Raw genomic sequence first — 17,244 nt, forward strand, 5'->3', positions numbered from 1 at the left:
AGATAAGCAAACAATTAAAAACACTAATGACAAATGAGGGTTAGGGACAAATGAAACAGGAACATTTGCATCTCATATCACAAAAAAGTTTACAACCCTAACACATAAAGAAGAAATTGGTAAGGAAAAAAAAACGATAATCCAACTTTTTAAAATAGACAATAAATATGTATAAACAGTCCACAGAAAGAGAAATACAAATTTCTCTTAATCATACAAAAGGATGCTCAATCACATTCATCACAGACATGCAAATTAAAACTATACTGAAATATATCCTTCACCTATCAGATTGGAAAAAAAATCTATGACAAGGCTATAAAAAAAATCCCCCTTATGAAACCCTCCTATGCTGTTGGTGAGAATGTAAACTGTCACAGCCACTATGGAAAACAGTGTGGAGGTTCCTTAAAAAACTAAAAATAGAGGGACTTCCCTGGCACTGCAGTGGATAAGTCTCCACGCTCCCAATGCAGGGGGCCCAGGTTCGATCCCTGGTCAGGGAACTAGATTCCACATGCATGCCGCAACTAAGAGTTCGCATGCCACAACTAAGGAGCCCACATGCTGCCTCCCACAACTAAGACCTGGTGCAACCAAATAAATAAATAAATATTTTTTTTAAAAAACTAAAAATAGCGCTACCATATGATCCAGCAATCCCACTCCTAAGCATGTATCTGAAGAAAACTCTAATTCAAAAAGATACATGCACTCCAATATTCACAGCAGCACTATTTACAATAGCCAAGACATGGAAGCAACCTAAATGTCCATCGACAGATGAAAGGATAAAGAAGATGCAGTATCTATATACAATGGAATATTACTCAGCCATAAAAAAGAATGAAATAATGCCATTTGCAGCAACACAGATGGACCTAGAGATTATCATACTAAGTGAAGTAAGTCACTTAGTATGATAATCTCTAGGTCTCAGACAAAGACAAATATCATATGATATCACTTATTTGTAGAATCTAAAATATTATACAAGTGAATTTATTTGCAAAACAGAAACAGACTCACAAGACATAGAAAACAAACTTATGGTTACCAAAGGGGAAAGGGGGTGGGGAAGGGGTAAATTAGGAGTTTGGGATTAGCAGAAACAAACAACTATATAAAATAGATAAACAACAAGGTCCTACTGTATAGCACAGGGAACTATATTCAGTATCTTGTATTAAACTATAATGGAAAAGAATTTGAGTGTGTGTACACACACACAAACACACACACATGTGTATATATATATATATATATATATATATATATATATATGTAAAACTGAATCACCTTGCTGTACACCAGAAACACAACACTGTAAATCAACTATACTTCAATAAAAAAATAAATCACCCTCACACTCTGCTGGTAGGAATATAAATTTTTATATCCACTACTGAAAGCAGTTAAGCAGTATCTAGAACAATACAAATGTATACAGCTTTTCACCAAACAATCCCACTTCTGGGAATTTATCCTATAGATAAGTTAAGCACATGTGGAAAATATATATGTACAAGGCTATGCAGCATTGTTTGTAATAGTAAAAATTAAGAACAATCCAAATATCCATCAATATGAATCAATAAATTATGGAACCACAATACAACGGAAAAATAAACACTGTAAATAATGAGAAGAACCTCTCTATTCAGATATACAAAGAGCTCCAAGATATAGAGTGAAGAGAATAAAGCACGTTCAGAACAGCGTAAATACTAAGTTTCATGCCTAAAAAGGGAAGAAAGACTATTTATATTGTGTAAAGAAACTCTGGAAAGATATACAAGAAACTAAAAAAAATAGTTACTAATGGGAGGCAAGGAGAGGAGTGAGGGTGCAACTGGAGCAGAGGGGATAAGAATGGAAACAAGATACCCTCCTATACTGTTTCATTATTTTGACTTGAGCTATGTGAATGCATTTCTTATTAAAAATTATTTTAGTAACTTGATAGTTACTAAACTCAAGGGTATTTGTATTGGTCAAAACTCAAATGATACAATGTATATTTCATTACATGTATGTCTTTTATCTCAAAAGGAAAAAAAACCCTAAATACTTATCTCTAGCTAATTATATGCACGCTGAAGTATTTAGGAGGAAGTGTACTGATGTCTGTAACTTATTTTGAAATGCATTAAAAAAAATGGTGGATCAGTGCATGGATAGAGGGATGGATAAATAGATGATAAAGCAAGTACAGAAATATTAAGTGTAGACTCTAGGTCATAGGAATAGGGATGTTCAGTATAAAATTCTTTCAACTTTTCCATATGTTTGAAATTTCATAATAAAATGTTGAAAAAATATTTCATTAAAAGTTTAAAATAGAGAACTCATAAATCAATAAATAGACAAACAAATCAACAGAAAACTGTGCAAAGACACAAACAGGTATTTAACAGAAGACACAAATGTTCCATAAACATATGAAAAGTTATTCAACCCTACTTGTAATCAGGAAACTACAAATTAAAACCACCTTGAGATACCATTTCCCAAAGGCATCAGATTGGCAAAAATGGTGGTGAAGAGGATATGGAAATACGCAAAACCCAAACATCCATTCACATTAGAATGGGTTATTAAATCATGAAGTATTCACACAATGAAATATACTATGAAGCAGTGAGGGTGAACAGACTACTAACACCATCATCTACAGGAAAGACTCTCAAAATACACTTTAAGTAAATGATGCAAGCATTAAAGAATACAATCACTGTGACTCTGTTTATACTAAGTTTAAAAACAGGCTAAACGGGGCTTCCCTGGTGGCGCAGTGGTTGAGAGTCCGCCTGCCGGTGCAGGGGACACGGGTTCGTGCCCCGGTCTGGGAGGATCCCGCATGCCGCGGAGTGGCTGGGCCCGTGAGCCATGGCCGCTGAGCCATGGCCGCTGAGCCTGCGCGTCCGGAGCCTGTGCTCCGCAGCGGGAGAGGCCACGGCGGTGAGAGGCCCGCGTGCCGCAAAAAAAGAAAAAAAAAAAAAACAGGCTAAACAATATATTATATACCACCTCGATATACCACCTCAATCCAAGCCACCATCCTCTATCTCTCATATGGATAATTGCAACAGTCCTCCTCCTGATTTCCGTTTTTGCCTTCTAACACGCAGCCAAAGCGATCATTTAAAAACGTAAGTTAGGGTTAAGCTGTCCTTCACTCAAAACCCACCTGAGCTCCCCATCTCCCTCAGAGTAAAGCCAAGAATCCATACACCAGCCCACTTGGCCCTGCCTGGTCCAGCTCCACTACCTCTCCTATCACTCTCCCTCATTCAAGCCACAATGAACCCCTTGCTATTCCTCAAGCTGGCCAAGTCCTCAAATCTCCTTCATGTCAAGAGCTCAAATGTCACATTAGAGAGGTTCACTAGGACTACCCTATATAAAGTAGAAAAATCCCACCCCTCACAACCCAGCACTCCCCTTCCACCTTGCCTTGTCATTCTCCATGCAATCACCATCTAATTGACCATATGTCTTATTTATTGTCTGTCTTCACTCACTAGCATAAAACCTCCATGTGGGAAGACCTTTTACCTGTTTTGCTTCCTACTATATCCTCAACACCTAAAAGAAGCCTAAGTAAGGCTTTAATAATATTTGATGAAGGAACAACCTTTTACAAAACTGCTTTTTAAACAATAAGCATTTATTGTAACATTAAAAAGTATTTTGATTTATAAGATCACAAATTGTGTTTTTCCATAAGCAGTCATGAAAAGGTAAATTAAATATTACTAGGTAAAATACAAAGCACATGTATACTTTCCACTGAATGTAAACCATTTGTTTCCAAAGAGAAGCAAAGAAACAGCTAAGAATCCAATGTGTAAGAAATTAAAAACTGATTTCAAAGAAGTCAAGGAAAACCAAGTATGTCAGAGTTTACAAAGCAAAATCAACATAAAGCTATCATTTGAATCCCATACCTCCAACTAAATTAATGTACTCTTGCTGTAAGGCTAAAAGCTAACGTAGAAAGCATTTCCTAACTCAGCAAAACAAGCATTTATTACTTGCCAAGCCAACAGGGAAACAGGAAGGACAAAGAGGGCAGGCTAGAAGGAATCTCAAGGATCACCTAGTATTAGCCCCTTCATTTTTACAAAAAAAGAAACTGAGGACCTGAAATGACCTTTTGAGTTTTGGGGAACTCAAAAGTGTTATGTGTCAAAATCAACAATAATGAAATAACACTGGAAGCAAAAAAAAACATTTTGTTCAGTTGTGATCCTTGCTATAGTAAAATTCAGCTTTTAAAGAATTAAAGACAAAATACATCTCCATGGAAACAATATTCCCAAGTATACATGTGAGGCTGAGAATCATGTTCTTCTATGCAGGGCTTCATATCCTAAGTACACACACAGGATGTGGGGTGAGGAGGTACTGAAAAGGTCAGAGCTTTATAATCAGACAAGTCTGGATTTGAATTTGGGCTCTAACAGAATCAACTAGGATGTTACTTGATCCTAGTCAGTCTTATCTCTATCTAATCCTCAGTTCTTTATCAGCAAAATGGGGATAATTAAGACCTACCTTATAAGTTTGTCAAGAATGTAGAAACTAATTAAGAATTAATGTCCAATCTAATTAAGAGATTCATAATTTGTGGCTACTGAATGCAGACTTTCAATGCTCAATAAGAATCACCACCTCTGATTGCCTCTGTTAGTTCCATGACTACCAACAGACTAGCTGATAATTGGAATTCTACTAGGAGCAGGGAGAAGGTGATGTTGATGCTGCTATCGATAGGAATTTATCAATTAGTTGACAGCAGCCATTAGGTGCTACTTGTTTAGGGTAAAATAAAAGGTTGCTTAAGATTATTTTTAAGATGTAAAAGTTGAGTGATCTGTTTCTGACTACAGAGTCATGAAGCCTGATCAATTATGCCATTCTCAAAACTGGAAGGGATATCGTAGGGCATCCAGCAAGAATCCTCTCCACAGTATATTAGATTATATTAAATGACCAACTTCTGCTTAAAGGCTTCTAGTTTAAACCAGGCTCTCACTCAAACAGGTAGCAGTTTATTACATTTTCTGACCCTTGCAATTATCAGAAAGGGTTTTTTTTTCACCCACTTAGAAGGGAAACGTAATGAAAAAGTGAACAATAATGGATAAATGCTACCCCACACTCACATACTTTTAGAAATGCAAATCTTTAAATATTGTTTTTATTTGGGGGTAAGGAAGGATATTCTATGTAATAACAATTCCATAATATAAAAGTCAAGTTCCAAAAATGCATCTTGAAGCTTATATTTACATCCTCATAACTAAATATGCCTTAGAAGCTCTGCCTTCATAATATTTAAAACACAAAGAAAACATACCTGGGATGATATCATTGATATGCAAGAGAATTGTACTTTCAACACTTGCAAAACTACAAAGCTGTACTCCATCAAATCTTCCATCCCAGTTGCCAATAGGATTATCCTAGAAATTAAATAATAGAATAAATTTTAAAAACCTCCTCAACAAAACATAAATATGAAAGTTTGTATTTTCCATAAAAAGATCCTCCAACAAATGAGATCAAGAACAATCAAGCCATAGTAAACCCATGGATGAGCAAGGGATCAAAAGCATTTGTCATATTTCACTGGACAATAGTTATCTATATAACAACAATCCATCTACATAGGTAGATGTATTAATCATACACTGTTTCAGCCAGAAATCTGCCCCTAATTAACCCTAGCTTGCTCTAGTCACTTCACATTCCCTGAGCACTTAAATATTCCATTTGAATTCCTGTGTGCCTTTCTGTAGACAGAAAGTCTACTTTTTTTAACTGTTCTTTTGTCATTTTATGGGTATGCAAGAATTCCCTCCAAAATGGAGATTTTTATATTAATTATAAAAATGTACTCCATGAACAGCACTATACAAGTGCTGTTCATGGCGCTAGATTAAGAGATGGCCCAGTCAGACAACTGCCCTGAGCACCAATATGGACAGCATGCGAAATGTCATCAGAAATAGGAGATGAACACTATTGCATTTGCCAGAACTTTCCTTTCAAGGAGTGCACTAGAGGGGTTTGGAATGAATGCTTGCACAAGCCAACTGGAAGACAGACAGAGGCAGGGGGAGAAGCTGGCGGTGCAATCACTAGGCAGCCTGCCCCAAGTAAACAAGATGCTCCCTAGACTGCCATCTAAGGAGCGACAGGCCTAAATGGCTTTTGCCAAGTTTAAGGCCCAAATGACCTAAAGCAAGAGGAAACTAACCAATGACCAGTGGCCCTCTTTCTCCAACCTTCCCTCCACTCAGCCCACAACCTCTTCTCTAAACAAGTTCTGAATATTTAAAGAATAATGGTTTAAAGATGTGCTTTATTTCTAGCTATCCCGAGGGACCCACATGTTTTACACTGGCTCTAACTTCTCACATGGTAAATGTTCAGTAAGTGTTTGCCTAAACAACATAGTAACGTTTGTCTAACTAATGGATATCAAATAGAATTTCCCAGAATTTCCAAGCACAGCGTAAGAGAAACTTACGCTAGAACATTCATATCCTACTAAAAAGTGTACCTGAATTGATTAAAAATAATCACGAAAAACACCGTGAGTACAAGTCTATTACTCACATCCTCTCCCAACTCTTTCTAGTACTTAATAATTCCGTACGAATTTCTTTCATTATACCTAACAAATTCCTGTCCGTATTTTCAATCTATGAGAAAAATGTTCTCAAGACTTTTTCTTCTCCTTCTCTTAATCTCACAGGTATCGTCCAATTTGCCATATTGGGATGTAACCATAATTAACAAATATGATTGTAAGGTAACATTAAAAATAAGTGACACAAACAAAAGGACAAATATTGTATGATTCCACTTAATGAAGCACCTAGAATAAGCAAATTCACAGAGACAGAAAGAATTCTGGTTACCAGTAGAATACTGGCTGAAAGGAGTGAGTAACAGGGAGTTATTGTTTAATAGGTACAGAGTTTCAGTTTGGGCTGGAGATGAATAGGGGTGATGGGTGCACAAAAATGTGAATGTACTCAGTGTCACTTTAAGGTGGTTAAATTGGTAAATTTTATGTCACATATATTTTATCACAGTAAAAAAAAAAACCTCTTTTGAGTGAATTACATCCTAAGAAGACACTCTAATTGTCTTTTCCTCTAAAGCAATGTGCCTTTCCTCTATTCAGGTATTGATATTTTCCAGGAATGACTTTTACACACTACTCATTAAAATCAGATCAGCCAATTAAATTCAGCAAAATATTACAAAAAGAGAAACAGATTACAGAAAAAAAAAACCTTTTCAAAATAAAGAAAAATAAGACATCATGCAATATATTTCAGTGGGGTTTTTTTCTGTTTATTGGTCAGCTATTATAGAGCAAATTTAAAGACTGAAAACATTATTCCAGTTTATTCAAACTGGAAAAACGAGTAAGTGTAAATCTACAGCTAGACTCCTGTCCCCTATCAATGTTCCTCTACCAAAGACAAATTATAAAGTGTTCTTTAAATTACTACAAATTAGTCCATTTTAGATATTCTAAGTGTTAAATTTGTACCTAAATTGGTCGTAAAGCTAATAGATATATTCATAAAGATAACATAATTCAGAAGTTTCTTACCATGTCCACACCTACAAAATATCCTAAGCTTTCTTTGCCTGGCAAAACATCACAGAATATAACTGTTCCAGATTCTATAGTTTCTCCAAGCTTCAAAGAAACTCTGGAGTTTATTTCCAGAGGGGGAAGTTCAACTTGCATTGTGTCCACTGGACCTGCATAATCACTTTCCAATCCAGTGTCATCATCTTCTATGAGTTCTAGCTTGTCCAATGCAACAAATACTCCACAATCTTCATCACACTGAAAAAGCTGTTTCCCTTGATATATCCCATCAGTGAAACCTTGGCCACGACCTTCTTCCTAGTTTTTAAATGAGAGGAAAAAAATGATTGACTGATAGAGAAAGATGATCCCTAAGGAAAAAGATCCACTCTGGGGACTTCAGAGAAATCACTGAACAAATTCTAAATGACACATATAAGAAATATAATTATTAGAAGCTGATATTGAATTTAGGGTGTTTAAAAAATAAGGAAGAAACTGTATCTGATGCTGAAATAAAATTACTTGATAATTTCAAATCATTACCGTGAGAGAGCGTGGGCTAGATTCTACATTGTGATTTTAACAAAAATTTTGTCATAAAAAGAAAACTTTACTTTAATATGACAGTAATGCTAGCTCCATTTATTGAGCGCTTACTGTGTGCCAGCCACTGTGCTAAATCCTGAATCAATATATCACAAAAACACTGCAAGTTGTGTATAATATTACTATTTTACAGATGAGGAAGCAGATTTAGAGAAGTGGCTTGCTTAAATAACCTAGTAACCCAGCTAGCAAATGGCATAGTTAGGATGCAAATCTCCAATTGTTTTACAATTGCTGCTTTAAAAAATTAAACCAAAAAGCAAACAAGGGCTTCCCTGGTGGCGCAGTGGTTGAGAGTCCGCCTGCCGATGCAGGGGACACGGGTTCGTGCCCCGGTCCGGGAGGATCCCGTAAGGGGCGGAGCGGCTGGGCCTGTGAGCCATGGCCGCCGAGCCTGTGAGCCATGGCCGCCGAGCCTGCCCGTCCGGAGCCTGTGCTCCGCGGCGGGAGAGGCCGCGGCAGTGAGAGGCCCGCGTACCGCAAAAACAAAAACAAAAGCAAACAAGGCATGAAATTCTACTTGCAAGAATGTCAAAATATAACTGACATTTAAGTTCTTGAGAATTAATATTAATTTTGGAAACATTATCACAGAGTTCTTGGTTCTCTTTTCAGTAGAAACAAATTCCAAGATGATTTTCACGTACATTATCAGGGACAACTATAAGCAAGTTGAAACTGCTGTTAACTTATATAACCAAAATTCACAACTTAATAGTACACTTTAAGAAAAAGTGAGAAACCTACAGATGATAATATCACAGGATAATTAACAATTTTAAGTAATGAATTCATTTACAATTGATAGAATTCATTTTTAACATTCAATGTTAAAATTTCTAAGATATGAAAGTCTTCAATAATTACATCATCTACTTGCATTTCCTACTATAGTAGGTAGTTTTTAAAAGTTTTCAATGCAGCATCTTTGCATCATCTCAATTTACCATTAGAAAGTAAATCCTAAGGATTATGAATATTAAAAATTACAAAAGATTTCTGGGAAAACTTATTTTGTATTTAAAAGGGGAAAAAACACGTGTGCACACACAGACACAGACACAAATACACACAGCCCACTAAAATGGCTTATCAAACTTACCAGTAATTCTACTCCAAAGAATATTCCCGATACTGTCCTCTCTGCTAATAAAGGTCCTCTGAAGCGTACAACTCCAGGAAATTTTTCTTCCCCAGATCTCAGCTGGACTTTCACAGGGCAGCCCACATCTATTTGGAGGCCTTTACTTAGTCTGTTTCTGTTTTTAAACAGGCTGAACCTCTCTTCACAATTGGTAATTGCCAAAAGTAACTCTGTGAATTTTTCATTTATTTCTACAACATCCTTTTCATCAACAAACAGAACTGCATGTGGTTGCTCTAAAATTTTTAATCCAATCTGATTTTTCTTGCCTTTTGTAGAAGGAATCCTTGAATGCCCCACAGAACGGTCTTGGATATACTGTCCTATACTCCCCTTTGGTACTTTAAGGAGTTTTTGTGTTTGTTTGTCTGTAACACTGCATTCTTGAAGAAGCAAATAAAAAATCCGCTCTTCCCAGTAAGGTGAAGTAACTTTTTCTTGGCTCCATAAGCCCGAACTCATTGTGATATTAACTCCAAAACATTAACTCAAAAAAAAAGGAACTACTAAGTGTGTAGTAAAACCGCAAAAGGTAAATTCACTGGCAGTCCCAAAGCATGTTTTTAGCAATCTGGTGTCCATGCTGTAAAAAGACAGCAAATCAAAACGCCTGGAGGACAAGCAAAAAGAAACTTTACATTTCACTCTACCGTGAGCTAAAATTACGGTCAAAGACTTTTAAAATTCTTCATTGGACTAGTAAAAACACACACTAATGACATACTTCCAAAAATATCTTAAAAGGTTAAAAGATATACTATATTACTTGTTTCTACTGTAATCTCGCGTAATCAAGGAGATTCAATTGTAAATTATCTCCAAAGACAATACAATAATGTTTGTTTCCAAGGCATTGAAATTTATGAATTCAAATTCTAGTAAAAGATAACCTTATATACATATTCTGACATTTTCAAACTTTCACAAGTAGAAGTTTTAATAGATCCTGCCTAACTTAAATGGATAAGCTGCTATATTTGGGCAACACACACAAATCAAAAAGGCTATTTATATATATATATCTGTACAGGTAGTTTAGGTAAAAAGTTACCCATCACAATTATTATATTGAACATTTTTATCAATAAAAATACCATAAAATCACATTCTGAAACTTCAACCACAATTCATTTATCTGTGTACCACAGTTTGATAATGGAACATTTTATCTAACTCAGTTTCATTTCCTTAATCTTGTACATTTTGTCCTTAGGCAAATGTTAATAGTATTAATCATAGCTATCATTTAATTCCTCTCAATCATAAATATCAGATATTATAAATCTGCTTAATATTAAATATATCTTAAAAATCAATTTTGTAGCCATCAAAACTTGGACTACATAAGGAAGAAATATAACTGCAGTACAGCATCAAATATAAAATGTTTTTATACCACAAGTTTAACTATGTATACTAGAAAGGAATACATGAAAGATTATTTCTTTTTCAGTTTCAATTTTTCATTAAAGATTTTTACAAGAATACTAATCTTTTGCAATTAAAATAGACTTCGCAACCCTACTTGAATCATGGGTTTAAAACTACACAATTTCATCAATTCAAGTAAAGACTTTAATTCATTATGTTAATTAATTATCTTACTGAAAACAATAGTTCTTAGGTATTCTCTGTCACACGCATGTGGCTATTTGGTTTCTGAATACGGTATTTATTCCATCCTTCTCTGAGGTAGCCATATCCATTTCCATTATTCTGGGTAATAGCAGCAGATGATAGCACTATCATATTTATCTATTTTATTCTTGGAATTAAAAAATAAATACTCCTAAAACTTAAGAGCCAAATTTTAAGTTTAACCATTTAACTTAATGATTAAATGTGTAATCTGGCAAATCTACACACGGAATAACATTTCTTTTAGAACGCACTGGTAGATAGTGAGGTTCTCTATAATGGTAAAGTTTTAAAAGTCTGTCCCTCTACAAGCCAGAATGAGACATGAAGATCACCCAAGACAGGGTAAAGGGCTTGGCACCTCCTCAAGCCAACATTATCGAAATATATGCACAACAAATACATGCACAATATTTAGTGAGGGCAAGCAGCATAAAGTGGTTCTCTCTCTTTTTTTTCTTTTCTTTTTTTTATAATGTGTTTGTCTTAATTCCACTTGAGGGCACTGTCTCTTCAGCAGGAATAGGATCAATTTATGTTTGCTACTTATATAAGACACCTGTGGAAACCCCACATAAACAAAACCCCTTAGGAAGGTGACCCAAACCGTAATTTGGCTCTATTCCTTAAAAGTCCTCAAATGAAGTATTTGTTATTGCTGACTAAAATTCTTTTTAAATGTCAGCACTTTTCAACAAGGAAATAGCCTCATTTTTATCTTGATCACTGAAGTATCAACATGAATAGAAATTATTATGTGTGACCCCCCACTATGCAAGCGTGCTCGTTACTTTGTAATGAGGCTTTACGTCATGCTTTCTGAGTTCTTCGTCTGCCTTCTGTAGATTTACAGTCTACGGTTTTCCCCTGCCATCAGCCATTTTCTGTGGTTTCCTGCAACATGCATTTGACTTATTTTACAGCCTTGCTGCTTTCCAACTTATTGCTTCTAATGAGTTCTGGGAAGCCAGGTGATGAAATATGGTTGTGTGTTTTAAAAAAAAACAAACAAAACAATAACAAAAAGAGGAATGCATAAATTCTGAACGGGTCTTTTAGGAGTAAAGTGCATAGGCTTTATTGCATAGACATTATCTCGGTTGCTCCCGGAAGGATGAGACGGTCAAAAAGCAACTCCTAAAAAAGTGAAGTTGTTTTGTTCTCTTTAGAATATATTTAAATATTTTTGGCCAAAAATTGTTTTTAAAGTATGGCAATTCTATTTTGAAAAGAAATCTTTTAAGTTCCTACAAATTATATCTTCAAATATTAAAATTAAGAAATTCCTTGAATCTTAATAATTAGTATATGCCAACAACTTCTGCTCTGCTGATGCTCTAGCTTAACAATCCATGTCATGATTTAAAATAAAAACCACCAGTGCTAATGGAATATTACCAAGACAAAACTAAATCACTGTATGGAAGGCATTAGGACACCCTATTTTAAATGAATTTGATTACAAGATTGGTTTTTTGTAAATCATTTAAGAGACAGTCCACAGTAAAATATAACTACCTTTGGTTTATAAAAAGGTTGAGGGCAATTTAATAATAGTTAATAAGAACTGTATTTTAAAGTTAACTACACAAGTAGTAGTAACTTTTTTCTGACTTGCATTAGCACAAGTCAGAGTGAGCTTAACTCATTAACAGGATGGGTCATGTTAGACAACTAGAACAGCCAAAGCAAAAGTTATAAAATATTTTAAAAGCATTATCCAAAAAGTAAAAAGGATGTGGTTTTTCCTCTTTGAAAAAGAATACATGAAGGAAGAATAGGTTTGGAATTATCATATTAAACATTGATTCTCCTCATTGCAACTGATAGAGAAAGTTGAACAGGGAACTTTATGGCTCTATTAGAGGTATATAAGACAAATTTAATGAACATTAATATCTCAACTTACTGGCATTACAGCAGAATATGCTAATACACTTTCTTCCCTGTAGAAATGAATATGATGCCCACATTCTTCTTTCACTGGGATATGCACAACACTAAACTTAAGTCTTAAAGAACCCCAAGCAGTAAAAACTGACTCAAGACCACATGGGAAAGATTTAAATCACATTGTCAGTGAGTTCTTTATCCATCAAGGTTTGTTAGTTTAGTATTTTTACGGACTCAGCACAGTGTTAGACACTGAAAAATACAGAAGATTTAAGGTTGATGGCTGCCATCATTTGTGTTCTTTTATTACCTTCCAGGTCTAATTGTTTAAAAATTGCCTCTAACAATATACTGTACTTCACTTTGAGTGTAAATGTATCACAAACGATTCATCTAAAATACCATCATACTTATTTCAGGCCAAAAAACTGAGTAATTATGAATATCCTGATAAATACTATAAGTACCGAATGAAGATTATCGAAGAGTTGGAATACAATAATATTTTTAACGCTAAAACCATACTGAACAGGACTTTCTTTTGACAAGACTTCAGATGAGATTCAGGGTCAGATAGATTTGAAAATATATCTGGTTATCTAAGCTTGTTGATGGTCTGGATTCTGAGTAAAGGAGAATTTAATTGTATTACAATAAAGTCATTAAACCAAGTGAGGGTGGGAAGGCACAAATATCAGTTTCCTATCAAATGCAATGAAAAGAAGATGATTGAGAAATACGTTTCGTATGAAAATATTAAAGGTCCAAATTAGTTTTAAAAGATAATATATAGTACAGATGAACAGCATTAGCTACATGAAAGTGACAATGGTTAACTTATCTAGAAGAAACAATGTCATTTTGATTCTCAAGTTATCAGGTTATTGTTCAAAGAACTTCACCGAAGAAAACAAAAACAGATGCAATTCAGTAACATTTTGCATCTCCTGAGATATCGTGACTTGTTCTAAAAACCACAGGGGTCTATGTATGCCAGAATAAACATTACAACACTAAAAAATTGCCCATAATTATAAATGACAAACAGGTAGGGAGGCCAGTGTGCATACCCAAAAAAAAGAAGATACACAGGACTTTTTCCAAATGCTTCTAAATGGCTAGAATAATTACCATTTTAAGAAAGAATATTTCCCATTAAAAGAACAAGGTTGTACATTCCCAAACAGCAGAGATTCCAGAAAAGAGACCAGACCAGAAAAGAGTCCGTTTTCCTCATAGATTAATCTGTGACCCAAGTACACACTTATTCAGTACCTAAACAAGTGGGTTTTATGAGGTTTGGAAGAAAGTCTGGCTCCCACATCCGCATATTCACATCCTCCGAAGAACCTGAAACACTCCTGTCTCACTGGAGTTACACCTGGCCACTGCACTTCCAAACTGTGAACTCTCTAAGTCCTTCATCTTTATATTTCCACTGCCCAAACAAGAGCCTGACAGTATGTTAGACAATCAGTACATAAGAAATGAATGAATGACTTGGTTAACTCAGGTGATAACAGTGAAAGCCAAACTTCCATTTCCTCATCCTAATCGTTTAAGTGATTAAAAGCTTCTTTTAGGTTAAAAGAAGAAAAAGAGAAAAGACTCAGGAGTTGAGAGTAATTAGGTTTTTACCTAATTCCCTAAATAAATGCTAATTCTAATTCTCTGGCTCAGTGAAGGAATGGTCAGTCTTTATATCACTTCATTGTTACACACATAAGAGGAAACAAATAAGGAATATTTCACAATTACGAAAAGTTGTTTTGAGGTTCATTTGAAACTGGGTTCCTAGATTCTCACACCATGTCTGATGCCTATAAATTCTGCGCAACCAATGAAAATACCTTGACAAATTTAAGATCACAGTGTGAAAATCAGGAACAAAATACTAAAGTTTGATGAATAGGATAATTTACTCTTTTCTTCTGTGTTAAAGACTTCCTTGAACAAAATCACAGTTTAGGCATGCCAGATCACAAGAAATCATTCCTGCTGCATGTCTGTTGTTTTATATAACAAGTGCCCTGGTCTTATCAGCTCCTCACTAAAGTTACCCTCCAAAGGAAGGCTTCTTCGAAAGAGTACTGTAAAATTTTGTAGCAGAACATTAGAGAATGTTCTAGGTGTTATCAACATTCACAGTACATGAACTTCGACAAGAATTTCCGGCAAATCATTTTCACCTAATATTGTGCTAGTTCAAATCCACCCACTACTCAGTAGGGAATTAGCAAGCTAAATTCTTAGACCATTCAATCTACTTGGGGCGTGAGGGGGTGCGCAGAAAACCAACGCTTGAATGAACACCCTCTCTCAAGGCCTGGATTTTTCTCCTGGAGGCAATGACTGCAAAAGGAACAATCTTATTAAGATCCCTATTAGCCCGAAATCAAAAGCCAGGCAGGGAATGCTCCTTAGCTAAGCTAAGCTAAGCATACAACTTTCCAGGGAACCTGAGGAGAGGAAGGGGGCAGGCATGACGGGGACTGAAAAGCTTGGTGGCTGGAAGGTGACAACCATCCTAAAACATGCAAATGCCATAGGATGGAACAGAAAAGATGCCAAGTAAATGAATAACTGGGCAGTTGAGCCGGCTGAAAACCAAACTCAGGAACACCATCTTCCGTCAAGACTTCACGATTTCCCCAGAGATCGTTAATATGACAAGAAAGAAAAAAAAAGAAAGAAAAAAATGAATACCTTGCTTCAACAGAGCGCACCTTTCAACTAAAGAACTCCGGGTTGTTGTGTAAAACCATCCTCACCCTGGAAAGGGAGAAACTGAAAGAAAAACACAACACGCCATTAACGAGGCCAGAACCCCGACTGCTCTTCCTGGACAGGAGCCACAAACACTCCAAAACCCAAGGCACCGATGTGACAGTATTACAGCCCGGGGCTCTCGATGCCAACCCGGGCTGTCGGGAGCCCGCCAGAGGCCCGTGCCTCAGTTTCCCCATCTGTAAATGGGGGCCCAAGGAGCAGACGGTTTCCTGCGCTGCTCCCACCCCCAAGTCCTCTCTTCTCCCGGGGTCCTGGCAGTGGTGACCACGCTCCCACGACTTGGGAGCCCTCTCAGGAAGGCCGGAGGGGCTGGGGTGTCGGTGGGGAAGCCCCGGGGAGTGGGTAAGTCCAGGCTGACGTCAGCGGGCTCAGCACCCCGCGGGCCCGGCCGGCTAAGGGCCGGGGCAAGTAACGGGCCGGCGCCGAGGCCCGACGGCCGCCGCGGTAGCTTGAGGCGCCCAGAGGCCGGGGAGGGGCGCCCGAGGGACCGGGCCGCCAGTCGCTCGCCCGCTCGGCCGCCAGCTCATTCACTCACCTCGGGCGGCGGGGCGTCGCCCCTTCCCCAGTCTCGCTAGCCCGCCTACAGGGTCGGCCCCGGCGCCCCACACCCGCCGCCCTAGTATTTACCTCCAACGCGCTAGCCCCAGTGCAGCCGAACCTGCTACCTGGGCCCGCCCCCACCTGCCCCGCCTCCGAACCGCCCAGGGACGGAGGGAGGGAGAGGAGTAGGCGGGGGCAATCCCGACGCTAACCAATCGCAGCCCGAGCTGCGTTCCTAAGCACGCTCTGATTGGGCCATCCTGTGACAGACCTTCCTCCAATGGCTGCCGGCCCGGAGCGGACTGAAGGGACTTTCCGCTCCGTCAAGCTCGGTCGAGCCAAAGGGAAAGCGAAGGGGAGGGGAGGAGAACTGGAGATATGGGGGGCGGGGGGCTCTGGCTGATTGGACGAAATATTGCGGGTGCCACGGCCCCATTGGCTAACAACAGAGCCGGGGCGGGGCGCTGTGCTTCTCCCGACTCCACCCGGGTCTTGGCTTTTGGCTTAGCTGTCAAAACTCCTGCAGACTGAGAGTTCGGAGCTGGGGTGGGGAGGAGCCCAGACGCAAGCTAGGAATAGGATTTTAGGATTCCACGAAAAAGCAAAGCTTTAGAATAAGACCTAAGTTTGAATCCTTTGCGCTTTCAATTAGTAGCCGCGTGACACGGGGAACTCAACTGCTCTGAGCCTCAATTTCCCCATCTGTAAAATGGAGATAATCGGATCGCCTGTGTTACAGGATTGTTGTGAAAAATCGTATGTAAAGTCCTGACACACATTAAGAGCTCAGTAATGTTGTCTTTTCCTCTTCCTCAGATTCTGTGTGGGACCCCTGCTGTTTCTGAACCTCCGTTGCCACCTATCCGAGTTTGGAGGGACGTCTCCCTAGGGTGATGGAGAAGGGATTTCCACACAAGGCCTCCCACAGATCTGCACCCCTGGCCACCAGCCAGGACTTGGGGTGTAGTTAAGGATCTTTCAATTAGAAGGGAGATTTCTGATT

The 17,244-nt window shown here is 37.8% G+C and overlaps 1 protein-coding gene across 6 annotated transcripts in view; it reads right to left on the reverse strand.

Moving 5' to 3' along the window:
• Window positions 1–16,383, reverse strand: part of CYLD (CYLD lysine 63 deubiquitinase) — a 62,278-nt gene extending 45,895 nt beyond the window's left edge. The window contains exons 1-5 of one of the 6 annotated variants that reach the window (XM_019932499.3): window positions 16,329–16,383; window positions 15,618–15,698; window positions 9,339–9,990; window positions 7,643–7,945; window positions 5,366–5,471 (exon numbers count right to left, since the gene is read on the reverse strand). In XM_019932499.3, coding sequence (XP_019788058.1) covers window positions 5,366–5,471; window positions 7,643–7,945; window positions 9,339–9,842 — 913 coding nt within the window. In that variant the 5' untranslated portion in view covers window positions 9,843–9,990; window positions 15,618–15,698; window positions 16,329–16,383. Of the gene's footprint in view, window positions 1–5,365; window positions 5,472–7,642; window positions 7,946–9,338; window positions 9,991–15,617; window positions 15,699–16,236 lie in introns of all 6 variants that reach the window. The other 5 variants (XM_073795591.1, XM_019932500.3, XM_019932498.3 and 2 more) reach the window with 5 other exon arrangements.
• Window positions 16,384–17,244: the final 861 nt, after the last annotated feature.

The sequence above is a fragment of the Tursiops truncatus genome, chromosome 19 (assembly GCF_011762595.2).
Source record: "Tursiops truncatus isolate mTurTru1 chromosome 19, mTurTru1.mat.Y, whole genome shotgun sequence".
Classification (NCBI taxonomy): domain Eukaryota; kingdom Metazoa; phylum Chordata; class Mammalia; order Artiodactyla; family Delphinidae; genus Tursiops; species Tursiops truncatus.